This window comes from Oryctolagus cuniculus, chromosome 1 (assembly GCF_051225735.1).
Source record: "Oryctolagus cuniculus isolate XC-2025 breed Fujian yellow rabbit chromosome 1, ASM5122573v1, whole genome shotgun sequence".
NCBI classification, from domain to species: domain Eukaryota; kingdom Metazoa; phylum Chordata; class Mammalia; order Lagomorpha; family Leporidae; genus Oryctolagus; species Oryctolagus cuniculus.
The window spans coordinates 114,084,257-114,104,000 of NC_142867.1; the positions used below are offsets into that span (position 1 = coordinate 114,084,257).

Consider the following 19,744-nt stretch of genomic DNA (forward strand, 5'->3'; position numbering starts at 1 on the left):
GTATCTGTGGAGCCTACAAGGGCACAGGGTACTCAGGTGTTATATGAGGGGTCTTTTAAAAGTTCATGAAAATGCATATTATGCAAAAGTTATGCATGGATTTAAAAAACTTTCTGCACTAAAATAAACTTTTTGTTCCATTTCTACAAAACTTTTGATGTACTCTTATTTCAGATAAAATTAATTTGTATATTCTTACTCTATAGGAAGTTAACTAGTCAAAGGTAGTGTTAAGTTAACCTTTGCTGGCTGCAGAATTCCAGAATCCCAGTAGGTTTGGTTTGGTAGTCATTTGTGTGATTGTGTTCACATTGTCTTTCTTGATGGCCTTGCACCATTTGCCTTCAATCCCCGGTCATACACATTCAGAGCTGCAAAAGACCGTGTGGAGCTCTTACTCTTTCATGAGTCCCAGACCCCTTTGAGAATCTCATAAAAGGTTTGGACCCTCCATCGCAAAATGAGTGAAAATTTACATACATATTTATGGGGTTCCGGGACTGGTTAAACCTGTCCACAGGGGGATCCTGATCTAAATAAGTTTCTGATTTTATGAATGAATTAACTGAGGGCTGGGAAGATTTCCTGATTTTCTCAGCTGGTGGAGCTAACGTTTATACATATTGTCAAGGTTCTAGCTACGGCATAAAATCTCTCAAATGTGATGTGATGCGGCCGGTATCACGTTGAATACTCTACCAATGTATGTGTATTCCAGCAAAAGGCATTAGTAAGGAGTGTTCACAGGTCGGACAATACAGTCAGTGAGGATACCTTCAAGTCTGGGTGCAAATTAAAACCTGTGATATGAGCATTTGATCTAAGAGCAGGAGTGGAAAGGAGAAGACAACGTGTTGTGTGTGCGGAGCTCGTGGCCGATTTCCCCCATGGTGGTGTGGAGGCTGTGGGCTCTGCCCTGCCTGCTTTCGCCCTCACCGCCCAATCCCCTCCCTCTCACTCTGCTTGAGTGTGGGCAGCCTCCATTGCCCTCCCCAAGGTCATGTTCTCCCCTCACCTAACATCCATGGACCTTTCAGGATGCATTCCAGTTTCTAATATCTGTTGTATCCAGGACGAAGCAGCGCAGCCAAAGCTGTCCAGTGATGGCAGATGCTGCGAAAGTAAGAATTCACTAGCCCTGTCTCTGTTTTGTATGTGCAGTGGCATTGGATGGGTCAGACTTTTGCTTCCTTTTTCCACTAGTTTTGAGTGGCTGTTATCCTGTACACTTAGTGAACTATTTTTCTTTCTCTTCCTTGACAGCATCTCTTGGGCAGTCCACTGCAGTCTTCTGTCCAGCTCTGGGTCTCCTTTGGCCGGAAGCCCATGCGGGCCGCCCAGTTTGTTACAAGACATCCTATCAACGTGAGTGCGGTGTGCTTGAGGGTGGGAAGGCCTGTGGTCTCCATGTGGAGGTCACGGGGAGGGCGTTGGTGGCATGTCCTACTGGGGTACGGGTGGGATGGAAGCCCCTTGAAGTCGCTTTCCAGAGAGATCAGTCTCTCTCGAGCCATGATCTTGTTCTGTTATTGGCCACTTCAGTGTTTGAAGTGGAGCTGAACAGGAGCCTGAATTTACTTTAAGTGCAACAGAATTGGCAGGGAGGTTGGAGCCAGAGTCGGTGACCTCATACGCCGGTACCAAAGCAGTGGGAAGTGTGTGCACATCGGCGGTTATTCATGATTGCCTGCTGCAGTCCTCGCCAGCAGTGAGGTTCTGTAAGGATGCGAGACTTGGGTCTCACCCTGTGAAAGGAGGCAGATCAGAGGGACCAAGGACTGAGCAGAGGAGGAAACCGTGCCGTGTGAAGTGCTTGAGTGTGCAGAGCCATCACGTAGACGTCCACAGGGAAGAGTGGCAGGACTGGGCCGTGAGAAGACACGGTATTGGCAGGCCTTGGCGTTAGCTGTTGGGTTGCCGGCAGGTAGTAGCTCAGAGGGTGGGTGGGGAGAACAGTCTTGCAAGTTCTTTGCTTCTTTCCTCGTCTCGGGGGAAATAAAGGAAACGCATGTTCCTCTGCGTTGTACTTCGTACTACTGCGTCCTGGGGAAAGGAGGAGACATGATTAACCAGAGAGAGGCTTTCCGGTCATTCCCGGAGTGCAGTGGCCCAGCGTGACCTTGTGCCTCACAGCCGGCTGTTGACTCGCAGGAATATTACATCGCGGATGCCTCGGAGGACCAGGTGTTTGTGTGTGTCAGTCACAGCAACAACCGCACCAACCTCTACATCTCGGAGGCAGAGGGCTTGAAGTTCTCTCTGTCCCTGGAGAACGTGCTCTACTACAGCCCGGGAGGGGCCGGCAGTGACACCTTGGTGAGGTAAGGAGACTGAGCCGCACCCCTGCCTTCTGGGGTCCTCGCAACCCTCAGCCTCTCTCTGGCCCCCTGGGTTTCAGTCTCGGCTGCACGCATGGCCTCACCTGAGGCACGTTCAGAGGCTTCAGGGCCCGGCTCTCATGCCCAGAGGTGACAGTTGAATTGGGTTGGGGTGCAGCCCTGGTGTGAAGATTTTATTTATTTTGAATGGAATCATTCATTTTCAAGGTTTTTATTTATTTGAGAGGCAGAGAGAAAAAGAGATCCCACAAAATGCCCACAGCAACCCAGCAGGGGCTGAAGCTGGAAACTGGGAACCCAATTCAGGTCTTCCATGGGGGTGGCAGGAACCCAACTGCTTGAGTCATTGCCACTGCTTCCCAGGTTCTGCATTAGCAGGAAGCTGGAGTCAGGAACTGGAGCTGGGATTTGAACCCAGTTCTCCTGGTGGGAGATGCAGCCGTCCTAATTGGTGTCTTAACCTGCCGTGGGGATTGTGAAAAGCCCCCTAGGTGATTCTTACTGCTCTAGCTAACACAGGATCACAGCCACTCTGTTATGCCCTCCCTTCATTTAGTTATCTGATTTTGTGGTTCTTGAGTCCGTGGAAAGAACACTTGGAAAATATCATTGGGTCAAGGAGAGCAGGGAAAAGTGGCCCAAGGGCCCTGTCCCCAAGCGGCTCAGGTTAATTGATTTCCTTACTCTTAAAGGCATTGATGCTTTATCTGTAAATCCCATGCTTGGAGCTGTTCTGCTGGTCCAGTGAGGGGTGTTTCTCTGAGCATTGCAAGCATCCAGGGGTTCCGGGATGGATGAGCCATGTTCTTTTCTAAACCCTCCTGTTCTCATTTGTTGTCTGGCCAGACTGTGATCAGGAACACTCTGTTCTCTGGAAGGAGCCCCGTGTGAAGGTGGTGGGCTTGTGGGGTGAAGTCTGCTTGGGGGCTGTGACCCCCAGGCCACAGGGCACGCCCCTGCTGTCCGTGTCTCCCTCTGTGCTGGCAAGGCATTCCATCATTGATTGACTCAACAAGTATGTTGCTGCTCCTTGCAGATGATATGCTGGGTGCAGCAACCAAACAGTAATGAAAAAATCCAAGCAAGTCCATCATTTTCCATGGAAGTCATAAGACATACATGGATAGTGTTAATAAAATTAAAAAAAATATATCTCTTGTTCATTTATTTGGGGTGCAGTAAGACAGACAGAGAGAGAGAGAGAGAGAGAGAGAGAGAGGAAGAGAGCCCCCATCTGCCGGTTCACTACTCACATGCCCAGTGGCCGGGGGGCCAAAACTGGAAACTCAAACTTGGTCTCTTGCCTGGTGACAGGAGCATAATTAGTTGAGCCGTTGCTGCTGCCTCCTAGGGTCTGCATTAGTGGAAAGCTGGAATCAGAAGCAGATCAGAGACTTGAACCTCAGCATTCTGATATGGGATGTGAGCATCTTAACCACAAACACCTGCTGTGCAGTAGTACGAATAATTTTGCAGGAACACCTGTGTAACTTGCCTTCCACAGCAATTACCATCAGTGCTGTGTGGAAATTGTAGAGGACAAAGGAAGGAACAGGGAGCCTGGTTGGGAAAGCATCGCAGGAACCTAGGCCAGTGGAGATTGGTGCTGGCTGGACCCGGGGTGGTTAACAGTGGAGATGACAGAAATGGTCAGGTTCTAAATATATTTTGAAAGTGAACTCAACAGGATCTACTGTTGAATTGGCCGAGGGGTGTGGGAGACGGAGGGGCCAAGGGACCACTGCCTGGCCTGAACAGCTGTAAGAATTTGACTTTGGGGCCGGCACTGTGGTGCAGTGGTTTAAGCCACTGCTTAAGACTCTGGCATCCCAGATCAGAGTGCTGGTTGGAGTTCTGGCTATTCCGCTTCCAACCCACATTCCTGTTGATGCACCTGGGAAGACAGAGGGGGAGAGAGGCCCAAGTGATTGGGCCAACACACGTGGAAAACTCTGTTGGAGTTCCTGTCTCCTGGCTTCTGCCTAGCCCAGACCTGGCTGTTGTGGCTCTTTGGGTAATAAAGCAGTAGATGGAAGATTTCTCTTTCTCTCTCTCTCTCTGTTTGTCTGTTTCTGTTTCTCTATCTCTGTCATTCTGCCTTTCAAATAAGTAAATGAATCTTTAAAAAAACAAAACGAAACAAAAAGAAAGACCTTGACTGAGCAAGTGTAAGTCGAAAGTCATGAGTTTGCTTTTGGACTTTCGGATTGGATTGGAGATGCTTGTTAGACTTTCAAGGGTTGTATTTTCTACCCAGTCTCAGTAGTGGTTTTCTACTTCCTGTGTCTTTTCCTGGGGAGGCACTGTTGTCTTTTATTCCTTTTTCCCCTCCTTTAGACTCATGAGTTACTTACTGTTTAAAGTGTTGTAAACCATGCCTGCCTTGATTTATTCTGGGGCTCACTTCTCCTGGTTTGGTATGTGGCAACTCCTGGCTCCTTCGGGCTGGTTCCTGTGTCCTTTATTTTTTAAAAAATAATTTATTGAGGTAAAATAAAATCCACAAAACATAAACTTAGTCATTTTAAAGGGAATAATTCAGGGGCATTGAGTCACTGAGTACCTTTGCAGTATTGGGCTACTGCAACCTCTATGTAACCCCAAAACATGTTCATTTCTTAACATATAAAAGTCCATACTGGGTCAATAGTTTTTCTGCACCCAGCCCCTGACAGCTGCTGATCTCCATTCTATCCCTGTGCACATGGGTATTCATATACCTGGAAACATACAATTAATATGCCCCTCTGTTTCCGGCTTCTTTCACTTGGGGAAATATTTCACTTAGTGTAGTATAAGGTTTATCCATGTGTAGTGAATATGAATGCCTCTTTGATTTCCTGGGTGAATATTACTCTCCTTACTATTAGTTTTTAATAACTAAAATTGTGAACCAATATCCCTTGGGCCTTTCACTGACTTTTTTGTTGTTGTTGTTGTTAAGATTTATTTATTTTTGAAAGTTACAGGTACAGAGAGAAAAGGAGAGACAGAGAGTGAGCTCTTCAATCTGCTGGTTCACTCCTCACATGGCCACAATGGCCAGTTGCTGGACTAGGCCAAAGCCAGGAGCCAGGAGCTTCATCCAGGTCTCCCACATGGGCTCAGGGGCCCAAATGCTTGGGCCATCCTCTGCTGCTTTCTCCAGGTCATCAGCAGGGGAGCTGGATCAGAAAGGAGCAGCCAAAACACAAACTGGTGCCCTTACGGGATGGCAGTGTCACAAAGGCGGGGCTTTACCCCCTACACCACAGTGCCATCCTCCTCACTGCCTCTTGTTTTCCTGTCTCTGAGAGCCTGCGACTTTGGAATGGGCAGGTCACAACTTGCCAGCAGTTCTTTGTCCTCATTTCTCAGATATTCAGGATGAATATCTCATGGTGGGCCAGAAGCTAAAGAGTGGGGACTCCCCAGGACGTGGTGAGGTCAGTGATGTGACCTCAAGTGCACCTCACACACCCCGAAAGCCCTTATGTAACTGTGAAGACCTCTCCCACCCTGCCAGAGCACAGAGGCCAGTCTGGAAAATTCACATCAAGAGTCAGACCAATGTTGCGCTTGGCGTTTTTATTCTCTGATTTTTTCCCCCAGCACTCTGGTAGTCCAGAGGTACACAGTTGAGTGGCCTTGACTTGTCATCTGTGTCTCCAGCTCAGACAGATGAAATGGGTTAGGGGTTAATCAGCGATGATGTGGACAGCAGGTTTGGAATACAATTCTATGGTGTTTGAAATATCTACCCTTTGAACTAGTAGGAAAGTGTGAGAACTAGAAACTGGCTCTAATTTACTTAGAGGAATGGAGAAAGAGCTCTCTCTCTCAAGATTTTATTTATTTGAGAGAGCAACAAAGAGGAAGAGACAGGTCTTCCATCTGCTGGTTCCCTCCCCAAATGGCCACAGCGGCCGGAGCTGGGCCAATCCGATACCAGGAGCCCAGAGCTGCCTCTGGGTCTCCCATGCTGGTGCGGGGGTCCAGACTCTTGGGCCATCTTCTGCTGCTTTCCCAGGCCATGAACAGAGAGCTGGATCAGAAGAGGAGCAGCCAGGACATGAAGCAGTACCCATATGGGATGCCGGTGCTGTGGGTGGAGGTTTAACCTACTATGCCACAGTGCCATGCAGAGCAAGAACTCTTAATAGGGCCTGGCCCTGGCATTGGTGAGATGTGGAAAGCAGAAGTAGGTGTGGGAACCAAGGTGTTGACGTCATGCCAGGCCTATGGAGGTACCTTAAAGAGGAGCACAGGCCATGGATTCTGCGGAGTGTGGCTGAAGAGACCTGGTGTGCTGCCTGGCAGGTCTTGGCCCAGAGGACTCTGGGAAGAAAAGCAGGAGTGTTCTGTTGGGGGCCCGTAAGGGTGAGAATGGAGGAAATGGACTCGGACAGCACACTGGGCAACGCGCATTGTTACCGGGCAAGTGAGGGAGGGAAAGGAGATGATGGGCCTAACAACCGAAGAGCACCGGAAGTAAAAGATTGAACTCTGGCGGAGAGGGGAGGAAGCACCGGAAGTGAAAGATTGAAGTCCGGCGGAGAGGGACAGGCCTCCCCGGTCTGTGGAAGAAGCTAGGGGACCCGGGACTGGCAGATTTCCTGATGTTAGAACCTATAGCAGTAGAGCTGAGGTGGGTGGGAGCAGGAGGGTGACAGACCTCCAGCTGATCCCCGAGGGCCCCAGGAAGTGCCTGGAGGATAACTAAGTAGACCCAAGCCGCCCCATTCCACAGTTTGGTCTCCACTTAGGCGTTTCATGTAAGATTTTTCTTAGTCCCTCCATCCGAAGTGGCTCTGTCGGGGCCGCCCATCTCCCTCCTTCTGCCCCCCGGAGGCTGTCCCGTGCTTCTCTGCCTGAGGGGGCTTGAGGCATTTCTGCAGGAGGCACCGGGGCAAAGCAGATCTGTTGTGTAGACCGCTGGCTCAGGACACATTTCCAGTTGTGTCGGCTGTGTGTGAAGCACAGGTGTCTCGGTGATTGGTAGTGCATGTGCCCTTTAGTGCAAAGTTACTGTCCGGTAAAGTGCAGCATTCAAAGCCGGGAGGGCTTTCTCCTCTGCGTCCCTGTTCGTGTGCATAACCTCACGCTTTCTAGAGCCGTGCTAACCTTTGTACTGCTTTCCTGGGGGTGGCATTGGCAGATTCCACTGGGCTTCTTCACAGAACACGCTGTGGGCTTCTGCGGGATCAGGGTGTTGCATAAATTGGTTGTGAGTACCTGGACAGGGCCCGTGCCACCCTGAGCTGTGCTCCTGCAGATGCGGTTAGGTTGTAGGCCTCACCGGTGTTACAAGTCTGTCACTAAGTGGTTCCTGTTTCTCAATGCTTTCTGGAGGATTTAAGGTCAACTTCAAGAGTGAAGGAACGGATGGGACTCCTACATCAGCTTTTCTGTTACTGCTGTTAGTCTAATCATCCTAAACCGCACTAGGAGTTGATGATCAGTTAAACATCTTGGCTTTCAGAGTAAAAAAAAACAATGATCAGTTTTTTAAACAAGAGCAGATTATTTAGCCATAAACAGGAATTAAGTTTGGTACATCCTGTAACATGATAAATCCTGAAGGCAGGGCTCCAAGTGAGAGAAACGGGATACAATGGGCCATATATCACAGGCTTCCACTTGTCTGGAATGTCCAGAACTCAGGAACCTGGAGAGACAGAAGGCAGATCTGTGGTTGCCAGGGCCTGGGCAGAGAGGGGGCCTGGAGAGAGGCTGCGTCGGGGGGCACAGGGATTCCTGTTGGGATAAAGAACATATTCTGGAACTAGATAGCAATGATGCTGTAGAGCACTGTGAATGTACTTAGTGCCCCCAAAGAGTGTATTTTAAAGTGGTTCAAGCTTTCTTTATAATAAAAAGATCTCAATTCGTGTTCATGGCTGTTTGTTTTCTCTCATCATAGGTACTTTGCAAATGAACCGTTTGCTGACTTCCATCGTGTGGAAGGGTTGCAGGGAGTCTACATTGCTACTCTGATTAATGGTTCTATGAATGAGGAGAACATGAGATCTGTCATCACCTTTGACAAAGGGGGCACCTGGGAATTTCTGCAGGCTCCAGCCTTCACGGGGTATGGAGAGAAAATCAACTGTGAGGTATAGACGCTTTCATCTTGTTTGGCTCTTTAGTATAAAGAAAAGAACCCTGACCTGTAGTTGATATTCCCTATATCTAATATTTACTGGGAAAAGGCACAATCATAATGCTCCATTAATATCATATGAAATTAATTTTATCTGTGTTTCTACCCTTTCAGATTCCCAACCTCTGTGCCAAGGTACCCTGGGTCACAATTGTGAATCCCATGGGGTGCTCTGGGTTATGTTAAGTTTTTAAGGGAAATGTCATGATCCTTGACATCTGTTAGGCCCTGTATTAACTTCTCTAGTAACGAGCTTTAGTTAGTTCACAGTTTTAGCATTAGGTCATGCTATATTTATTTTGATGATGTTAACATCTTTGAGAAGCTAGAAACAGGTATGATAAAAAAAAAAAAAGGTGAGGAAAATCAGGGTTGAATAGGGACTGAGGGTGGTGGTATCCAATAGGATTCTAATGTTTGAGAAGTTGTGCTGTGCTCAACAGGTACACACATTCCATTGGTAGGTAGTTGTAGTTATTTGTAAGTAAAATTTTCAGCATTTTTTTCCAGCTTATATGTATATTACTGTTTCAAACTGCTACTGAATTATTAAGACATGTATGCTCACTAACTAGGTATAAAATACACGTTGGCATTTCTTCTGACCTGAAGCTGCTAGAAAACAAGTTAATGAAACATCAGTTCCATTTTAAATCAAGACTGTTTGGGAACCTCTGGCAAAAGCCGTTACCTCTCTGAACGTAATCAGGATTGTCCAGGATTGTACCCCTGCCCATAGGCCCAGTGGGAAAGCTAAGAATACTGCATGCGTGCATTATTTGGTCCTGTTAAGGGTCCTTCTGAGCCTAGGCCGCTGCTTCCTTTTCCTTCAGAGGAGTGGTGCCTTTATGTGGCGCCCACGCCTCTATTCCTGCTTCCCCTTAAGGAGTCCAGAAGGGTGTCAGTAGGTGGGTAGAAGGAACTCGGGGGGTGGGGTCGGGGGACAAGTAGTACTCAGCTTTGGAAAAACTATAACATTTTAGTTCCACAATTTTCTGGTCTCTTGGATTTTTGAATTTTGTTTGTGTGTGGCAAATGATGTTGACTTCCCCACATGTTGTGCCTGCAGCCCCCGGGGAACATTCTTCTGGGAACTTTTCCCCTTTTTGGGTTTTCTTCCCTGTGTGACAACGGGTGTCGATTTACTAGATTTTCATCTAGATACAGACAAATGCCTGTGGGCCCCTCCTTCCTAGTAGTGACTAGGACCCCCACAGATCCCGCCTGGCCCTGGGGTGGATGGGGCCATAGCGTTTTTGTGCATGCAATGTGGATCGGAGCCCTGGGTAAATAGAATTAGTGATATCGTTAAAAGTCAGCTTTTTATTCCCCTGATTGGCCAATTTCCCTTTGAACCACAGGACGGTTTATCAACTTTCAGTTTCTACTTCTGAGTTTAGGCGACAAAAAGAACAGATAGGAATAAAGTCCGACTGTCTGAGGCTATGGAAACGCTTCTGTGAATAGGACTTCCTTGTGTGCAAAGAAGCATGCGTTTCAAAAGGGGAATGGACAAATACGTACATATTTCTTTGAGATTCAGCCTAATTTGTACCAGATTTTGGCCAAACTAGCAAGCTGGGTATTTGTTGGAGAGTCCCACTTGTGACAAGAACAAAAGACCCTGCAGACATTGTCACCGTTCTCCCCTGTGCCATAGCACACAGAGTCCCTCTGTGCAGAACACTGGGCCCCTCTGAGTGCCATTGAGTGTGTGGGGTGTGGCCGCCCGGCAGAGGCCTTGATCTGATTGTTTGCTGAGCGGTTGAAGCCTGAACATAGGGCACAGAGTTCAATGTGTGGGGCTTGTGGCCTTGCCTGGTACACATACATCTTCGTGCAATTGTAGAACTGCTTCACAACAATCCAGGCGAATCCTTTCGTGTTCATTTCTTGTATGTCACCCTTCTGAGTGAGGCTTTATGATGTCTCCTTGATTTGTCTCCCAGCAGAATTGCTAGACTCATATTTGAAACAAACACGTCTCCACTGACTCAGAAAATAATGATCACTGTCTCACTTTGTTACGCCTGAGCTCTGACTCACTTGCAAGGTCTCTGGGTGATGCAGCCAGAGGGTACCTTTCCCATCTCCACGCATCGATACTGATTTCCAATTATGCCCTTAAAGTCTCAGAAGGTGTTGAAGTTACTTTTCCCTTTTCTTTGATGAGCAGTATTTAGGTGGGTCCGGGTGACCCTTTCGGCCTGGGCAGAGGGCCGACAGCCAGCTGTGAATCTGCCCTCCTCTAGGCCAGGCCTCCTGGCTCTGTGTCTTGCTGCTGGGTCCCCACAGCCACTTCAAGGTTTAAGGACACCCCTAGGCGTGGTATCACGTACTGACACCTGCAACTTTCATTCCGTAGCTGTCCGAGGGCTGTTCCCTCCACCTGGCCCAGCGCCTCAGCCAGCTGCTCAACCTCCAGCTCCGGAGGATGCCCATCCTGTCCAAGGAGTCGGCGCCTGGCCTCATCATTGCCACGGGTGAGTGTGCTTTCAGCTGTGGGGTGGTGTGCAGCCACAGACAGAGACCCCTTCCACCTCCAGCAGTCACCACTCGGTGTGGTTTTCAAATGTTCTTAGTTCCTGCATTTTACTTAGAGTTTCTGGTTGAATGAGGTGATTATATGACTCATTCTTTCTTGTTTTAATTAACTTATTAGAAAGGCAGAGAGATAGCCAAATCAGAGAGAGAGAGAACCTGCTAGTTTACTCCCCAAGTGCCTGCAGTGCCCTGGGCTGGACTGGGTTGAAGCCAGGAGCCAGGAACTCAATCCAGGTCTCCTATACGGGTGGCAGGAACCCAGTGCCATGAGCCATCACTGCTGCCTCCCAGGGTCTGCATTTGCAGGAAGCTGGAACCGGGAGCAGAGCTGGGATTCAGACCTAGGCACTCTGATGTGGTTGTCTTAGCCGTGAGGCTAAGGGCCTACTCTTGACAATTCTGGAGATGAAAAATAATTGCTCCTTTTCGTATTTTAGGCTCAGTGGGAAAGAACTTGGCTAGCAAGACAAACGTGTACATCTCTAGCAGTGCTGGAGCCAGGTGGCGAGAGGTGAGCCCCCTGACCTTGGTTTTTGCTGGTGTGAGAGTGTGGACTGTGAGATAACAATACTGCAGGGGCACCCCTGGTCACTGGTGGAGGCCCTGCCTGCCAGGTGTGCGTCCCAAGTACCGAGAGATGCCCAGAGCCACACACAGCACATTACTAATTTGTACAAGGGAGCTCCGGATGGTTCATTGAACATTTATGTAATTTTTTTTTTTTTTTTGACAGGCAGAGTGGACAGTGAGAGAGAGAGATAGTGAGAAAGGTCTTCCTTTGCCGTTGGTTCACCCCCCAATGGCTGCCGCGGCCGGGGTGCTGTGACCGGTGCACCGCGCTGATCCAATGGCAGGAGCCAGGTACTTATCCTGGTCTCCCACGGGGTGCAGGGCCCAAGTACTTGGGCCATCCTCCACTGCACTCCCGGGCCACAGCAGAGAGCTGGCCTGGAAGAGGGGCAACTGGGACAGAATCCGGCGCCCTGATCAGGACTAGAACCCAGGGTGCCGGCGCCGCAAGGCGGAGGATTAGCCTAATGAGCCGCGGCGCCGGCCCATGTAATCTTCTGATTCCTTTTTCCACGAACATTTTGAAGCACCCTGTTAATCTCACCGAATAATGTAGACTCCAGATTTTGCCCAAAATGGTACTTTAAATAAAAGACAGGCTCAAATTTTAATTTGCCAAGGTTGGCCAACTCCATGAGTGCAAAGACAGTGTCTGGTCTGCTTTGTATCCCCAGGACCTAATGTGTCTAGCCTGGAGCCAGCTGCTCAGTCAGTATTTGCAAGTTATTTGTATTTGAGCAAGTTAAAATGTAGTTGTGGTGTTCTTCAGGTGTGAGGCTGCTTATTTTAATTTTCTTTAAACAGCTTTGAAATTTTTTATGTAACTGGAGGTGAGAGTGATGAGCTGGTGGGGGAAGTGGGGAGAGAGAAAGAGAGAGAGAGATAGGGATCATCCATCTGCTGGTTTGCTCCCCACATACCTGCATAGGCCAGGCTGAAGCCAGGAGCCAGGAACTCTGTCTGGGTCTTGCATGTGGGTGGCAGGGACCCAAGTCTAATGCTGCCTCTCAGGATGCACATTAGCAGGGGGCTGGATCAGAAGCGGAGGTAAGGCCCCATCCCAGGCACTCTGATTCGGGATGTGGGCACCCGGAGCAGAGGCTTCACCTGCTCGGCCACAGCACCCACCCATATTTTTTTTTTCTGTGCTACGGAAGCATAGACCACTTTTGCCTAAAGGGTGTATAACCCATGTGGATCTTTGGGTACTGATCATACTGATTCCATTGTCAGGGATGGTCCTCTAGTCCCAAAATGCTAACTAAGCTTTAACTTTGGACGTTAAAAGATTCCCAAACTTGTAAAAAAAAATATTTTTCAACAGCTTCCCGTGACTCATGAAGGCCCAGCAAAGCACATGGTCTCATTTGTAGGGGTTGCTGTCAGTTGTGCTTGTGTATGCCAGGAGCCACCAGGGTAAACCCAGCAGATCACTGATGAAGAACGGGTGGAACACACGGCAGACTAAGCGCCGTGTCGGGGGCAATGCTGGGTGTCCAGAAGAGCTGGCAGATGTGGTCCCCGTCCCTGTCACGCCTCCTGGGGCCCGCACTGTGCACACGTTCATATTTCCACCTGTAATGTGTAAAGCAGCCAAACACCAGCGCTTGTGTGACTCTCTGCAGCTCACAGAGACTTGTCACATGATCTTGGCTCGTTTGTGGGTGGGCTTCCCATTGCTCCAGCTGAGAATGGGAGCCAGACGCTGTGTGTGTGTGTGTGTGTGTATGTAACTAAGGGCTGTACGGTATGGTAGACAGCAGAGCAGATCCCCACATGTAGGAGGTTGGTAAGGCCAGAATAGCCAAAAAGAGGGAATAGTTTGGAATTTTTTTTAAAGATTTATTTATTTGAAAGACAGAGTTACAGAGAGAGGGAGAGAGGTCTTCTATCCACTGGTTTACTCCCCAAATGGCAGCAGTGGCTGGAGCTGAGCTGATCCGAAGCCAGGAGCTTCTTCCAAGTCTCCCACATGGCTGCAGGGACACAGGACTTGGGCCATCTTCCACTGCTTTCTCAGGGACATTAGCTGATAGCTGGAATGGAAGAGGAGCAGCTGGGACTCAAACCGGCACCCATATGAGATCTCAGCACTGTAGGCCAGCACTTTAACTCATTGCGCCACAGCGCCGGCCCCTAGTTTGGATTTTTTGAGTCATCCTTATGCTGCTCCCCTAGGAGAGATTCCGCAGCTGCTTTTGGAACTGGCCATGCCTATGGGAGTTGGGTGTTCTCCGCTGTGTGGGTGGCCCCGTGCCGTGTTTGTACCTTCTGCCATTGGTGTGACTGTGATTGGAACATCTGCGAGTGAGTTCCTTCGCAGAAAGCAGTGTCTTGTCCTCCTCCAGTGGCAGTTGCTGGGGCAGCTGTGTCGGCCCCCTCCTTGCATGTTTAACGCCTGCCAAGATGCAGCCAGTGCACAAGGGACCTTATTTTGGGAACCAGAGAGAACTGACTAGGCGGTGACTAGGCGGAGACTGTCCCGAGTGAGTGAGCCTCTGTGTCCCGAGGGCAGCCTCCCTTCAGAGGCACAGTCTGGAGTGTGTCACAGGTTTTGCAAAGCACGAGGGGGTGGGGCATAGGCCTGGAATGCTGGTGACTGTACCTCCGGTTCTCTTCTGTTGCTAATGAGCTGTGCAAATCCTCTGATCTCAGAATTACTGTCTAGTGCTTTCTTTTTCTTTAATTGGTTTTATTGAGTGTGCAAATTAAGTAAACTGGACATATTTAAAGTGTTGAGTTTGAGCAGAATTGATCTTCAGCACCACAATTAAGGTAGCAGTTTCATCACCCCTTTCCTAAGTATCTGTCTCTCCTTTTATAGCGTGTCCCTCTCTCCACCCTGGTCTCTACTTCTGTCACTGTGGTTTCAGTAAGTGGCATCTCAAGTTGTGCGTGAATGGCCTCATGCAGTATCTACTCTTGTCTGGCTTCTGTTGCCCATCACGAGGACTTCGGGTTCATCCATGTTTTATACAACAACAGTTCCTTCTCTTTTTATTACTGATGTGTATCCGCTTGTAGGGATGTAGCACAATTCATTCATACGTTCACCTTTGGATAGACATTCCGATTTTCTTCGTAGTTTTAAATTTTATTATGTGTTAGAAAGAGAGAGAAAATATGACTGAATGAGAATGCGACTGGTTTATTTCCCAAATGTCTGCAGCAGCTGGGGCTGGGCCAGGCTGACACCAGAAGCCCGGAACTAAACCCAGATCTCCTGGTGGCAGGACCGAACTACTTGAGCCTTCACCTGCTGTCTCTCAGGGTCTGTGTTAACAGGAAGCTGGAGTCAGAAGCAGGAGCCGGGTGTATTCTGATGTGGGATGCCAGCGTCTTAACCATTAGGCCAAATGCTGGCCCTGTCCTTGTGTTTTTTATATGTGTGTATACATAGATATGTGTGTGTGTGGTTGCTGTAAAGAAAATTGCGACATACATATCAAATCTTTCAGTCTTTATTATTACTGCACTTAACCTAAAATGTTGAAACCTTGCAATTATATAAGTTTCTGTCTTCTCTGCCACCTTTATGGTAGTGCCATACATACCACATCAACATGCAGCGAGCAGACTCTCAAAATGTTTGTTTTTGCCTTGAGTGATCACGTGCGTTTGAAGAACGTAAGAGGATAAAGGCGGGTTTTAACATTTACCCAGATATGTGCCATTCCTGTTGTTCTTCCTTCCTTCCTGAGGACCCCTGTGTACTACTGGGAAATTTCCCTTCAACCTGAAGAAATCTCTTTAGGATTTCCTACAGTCCAGGTGCACTGGGTGGGACATCGCTTGCTTTGGTTTGCCTTCAGTTGAGCCTCTTTATTTCAGCTGCATTCCTGGAGGATATGTGTGTAGGATAAGGAATTCTGGGTTGACATTTTCTCCCAGTCTGTCTGTCTTTCCTTCCTTCTTTCCTTCCTTCCTTCCTTCCTTCCTTGACAGGCAGAGTGGACAGTGAGAGAGAGAGACAGAGAGAAAGGTCTTCCTTTTGCCGTTGGTTCACCCTCCAATGGCCACCGTGGCCAGTGTGCTGCAGCCGGCGCACCAGCTGATCCAAAGGCAGGAGCCAGGTGCTTTTCCTGGTCTCCCATGGGGTGCAGGGCCCAAGGACTTGGGCCATCCTCCACTGCACTCCCTGGCCACAGCAGAGAGCTGGCCTGGAAGAGGGGCAACCGGGACAGAATCCGGCGCCCCGACCGGGACTAGAACCCGGTGTGCCGGCGCCACAGGTGGAGGATTAGCCTAGTGAGCCGCGGCGCCGGCCCTTCCAGTCTTAATGACACCCTGAAGTCCTGCTGTTCCTTGGGTTCTGATGAGACGCGTGGGGTTATTTGTTATCACGCAGGTGTGTGATATGCCTTTTTCTCTTGATGTTCTTGATGTTCTCAAGACTTTTTCCTTCTCTTTGGATCTCAGCAGTTTTGTGGTAATGTGTTTAGGATAAGTTTTCTTTGAGTTTATCCTGTTTGGGGATGTTGATCTTTTATTTTCCTGTTTTTTTCCCCTTTTTAACTTTTATTTTAAAATAGTTCAGATAATACAAAAGAGCATAAAGACTAGTTCCATAAACATACAGATTTAACAACTTTTGACATTTGCCATATTGACTTCATATGTAAACACGTACACACATACATAGTGTTTTCTTAAAAGCAGGGGTGGATATGTTAGCAGCACATCACATGGCATTCCGAACAAAGAAGATTAAGAGAGGAGAGAAGAGACATTACAAGTCATGTAAGGGCTGTAATTCAGTGAAGACGACATTTATAAATACCCATGTAGCAGATGAAATAGCATCCTATATGTATAGGATTGCACACAGGAGAAAAACCATGGTATTTGTCTTTCTGTATCTGGCTTATTTCACTTAGCAAAATTACCTCTAATTGTATCATCTATTTTGTTACCAGTGTCAGGATTTCATTCTTTTTTTGGCTGAGTAATATTCCAGTATGCATCTATGCCATTTTTTTAATCCAGTCATCCATTGATGAGCATCTGTATTGATTCTGTGTCTTTGCTGTTGTGAAGAGGGCTGCAATAAATGTGGGAGTGCAGGTATTTCATATGCCGATGTCATTTCCTCTGGGTATATTCCCAGAAGTGGAATAGCTGGGTCATTTGATAGATCTATTTTTAGTTTTCTGAGCAATCTTCGTACTGTTTTCCATAATGGCTATACTAATTTGCATTCTTACCAACAGTGTACCCTTTCTCCACATCCTCACTAGTATTTATTTTCTATCTTTTTATAATAGCCATTCTAACTGGAGTGAGATATCTTATTGTGATTTTTATTTGCATTTCTCTGAGGACCAGTGATACTAGGTATTTTTTTCATGTGTTCATTGACCATTTCTTTTTCTTTTCTTTTCTTTCTTTTTTTTTTTTTTTTTTGACAGGCAGAGTTAGACAGTGAGAGAGACAGACAGAGAGAAAGGTCTTCCCTCCATTGGTTCACCCCCCAAAATGGCTGCTACGGCCAGCGTGCTGCGCCGATCTGAGGCCAGGAGCCAGGTGCTTCCTCCTGGTCTCCCATGCAGGTACAGGGCCCAAGCACTTGGGCCATCCTCCACTGCACTCCCGGGCCACAGAAGAGAGCTGGACTGAAAGAGGAGCAACCGAGACAGAACTGGCGCCCCGACCGGGACTAGAACCCAGGGTGCCGGCACTGCAGGCGGAGGATTATTCTAGTGAGCAGTGGCACCAGCTGGCTATTTCTTTTTCTTCTTTTGAAAAATGTGTATTCATATCCAGTCATTTCTTAACTGGAATGTTTGTTTTGTTGAATTTCTTGGGCTCCTTATATATTCTGGATATTAATCCTCTATCAGATGCATAGCCTGAAAGTAATTCTTGCATTTTGTCAGTTGTGTGTTCACTCTGTTGATTGTTTTCTTTGCTGTGCAGAGGCTTCTTAGTTTGATATAATCCCATTTGTATATTTTTACTTTAATTGCCTGTGCTTTCGAGGTCTTATCCCAAAAATTGTTGTCTGTGCCAGTGTCTTGGATATTTCCCCTGTTTTCCTGTAGTAGTTTTTTTTGTTTGTTTGTTTTTGTTTTTGTTTTTTACAGGCAGAGCGGACAGTGAGAGAGAGAGACAGTGAGAAAGGTCTTCCTTTGCTGTTGGTTCACCCTCCAATGGCCGGCGCGCTGCAGCCGGCGCACCAGCTGATCCGAAGGCAGGAGCCAGGTGCTTTTCCTGGTCTCCCATGGGGTGCAGGGCCCAAGCACAGAGAGCTGGCCTGGAAGAGGGGCAACCGGGACAGAATCCAGTGCCCCGACTGGGACTAGAACCCAGTGTGCTGGCGCCACAAGACGGAGGATTAGCCTAGTGAGCCGCGGTGCCGGCCCTAGTAGTTTTATGCCTTACATTTAGATCTTTGATTCATTTTGGGTGGATTTTTGTATAGGATATAAGATAGGAATCTTTTTTTCAAGTTTCTGCATGTGAAATCCAATTTCCCCAATCCAGTTTTCCCAAAGAGATTGTCTTTTCTCTGGGAAATATTTTTAGCATTTTTTCCAGCACAAGTTTGTTGCTTATGCATAGATTTATGTCTATGTGTCTGTCTTTATGCCAGTACCATGCTGTTTTGATTGTAGTAACCCTGTAGTATGTCTGAAATTTTGTATTCTGATGGTTCCAGTTTGTGTTTATTGTTCAGGATTGCTTTATTTGGAGTCTTTTGTGTTTTCACATGAATTTTTAAAAAAGATTTTTATTATTTATTTGAGAGAGAGTTAGAGAGAAAGGTCCTCCGTCTGCCACTCCCCAAATGGCCTCAATGGCTGGAGCTAAGTCTGTCTTAGGCCAGTAGCCTGGAGCTTCTTCAGATATTCCATGTGGGTGCAGGGGTCCAAGGACTTGGGCCATCTTCCACTGCCTCCCCAGGCCATAGCAGAGAGCTGGATCCGAAGTGGAGCAGCCAGGACTCAAAGCGGTGCCCATACGGGATGCCGGCACTGCAGGCAGAGGCTTAGCCTGCTATGCCCCAGCAGCAGCCCCTCTCCATGAATTTTGAGATTGATTTTCTAATTCTCTGCAGAAAGTCCATGGTATTTTGATGGGGGTTCCATTGAGTCGGTAAATTGCTTTGGGTAGTAGGACATTTTGATGTTAATTCTTCCAATCTGTGAACTCTTTTTGTCATCTTCAATTTCATCTTTATCTTAGAGGAAGAACTAGCACCAATTTTCAAACTATCTCAAACAACTGAAAGAGAAGGGATGCTGATCTTAAATCCATAAATTTTGGTTTTCCAAATTTGGGAATGTTCCAGCCATTATTCTCAGATATTTTTTTCTGCTTCACAGGTTTTTGGCACTTTCAAAAAAAGCATATTGTTCCTGTAGAATAGATAATTCTACTGATCTATATTTATTTTCCAGTTCACTAGCACCTCTGTCATTTCTGTGCTGATGTTGAGACTGTCAGTGCATTTATTTCAGACATTGTGATTTTCCATTAGAAAATTTGTATTGAGTGCCATTTTATTTTCCCCAAAACATTTCCAGCTATGTGGGGGATAGCTTTTGTCTTTGGTTCATTCCACGTGTGGTTCCCTCCCTACCCCATGGAACATGGTTAGCATAGGTGTTTCAGCGTTCCAGTATGCATGTCGTCTTGGGATCTGTGCCCATCAGTTGCCTTTTTCCTTGAGATGAACTTGTTTTCTAAGTGCATCTGCATATTGCAGATACTTGGTTCATAGTCTGGACACTCCAGTGAAATGCATGGGGTGAACTCTTCTGGAGGTTGTGGGATTGTGTTTTAGGATAATCAGCCAGTTTTAGTTCTGTCCGTGTGCACAGTCTTGCTTCCTGTGGGTGGTAGCTCAAATGCCAGTTCAGTCTGCTAAGCTTTTGCTCTGCTGTTTGGTTCTGATTCATCCACGTATAGTTGAGGGATCAGGCTGTGAATTATGTAAATTCATACACAGAATTAGGGGGTTTATTTGTTTGCCACCCACCCTGCTTCTGGGACTCCGTCCACACTCCCCCCAGCCTGCGCGGCCTCCTTTTCCTGGTTCCTTTGGCAGAAGTGGTTTCTATAGAAGTTGGAGCTGTCTGGCTGTGACCGAAACTCCATGACTGGGACCTTCCTTTGGGGCCAGGCTGCTCCAGGAAGCCCGGAACTG

General features: G+C 47.6%; 1 protein-coding gene across 4 annotated transcripts in view; it reads left to right on the top strand.

Moving 5' to 3' along the window:
- Positions 1-19,744, top strand: part of SORL1 (sortilin related receptor 1) — a 175,789-nt gene that overhangs the window by 52,136 nt on the left and 103,909 nt on the right. For all 4 annotated transcript variants that reach the window (NM_001082664.1, XM_089328999.1, XM_089328989.1 and 1 more), the window contains 5 exon segments: positions 1,264-1,365; positions 2,152-2,321; positions 8,242-8,434; positions 10,847-10,964; positions 11,463-11,536. In NM_001082664.1, coding sequence (NP_001076133.1) covers positions 1,264-1,365; positions 2,152-2,321; positions 8,242-8,434; positions 10,847-10,964; positions 11,463-11,536 — 657 coding nt within the window.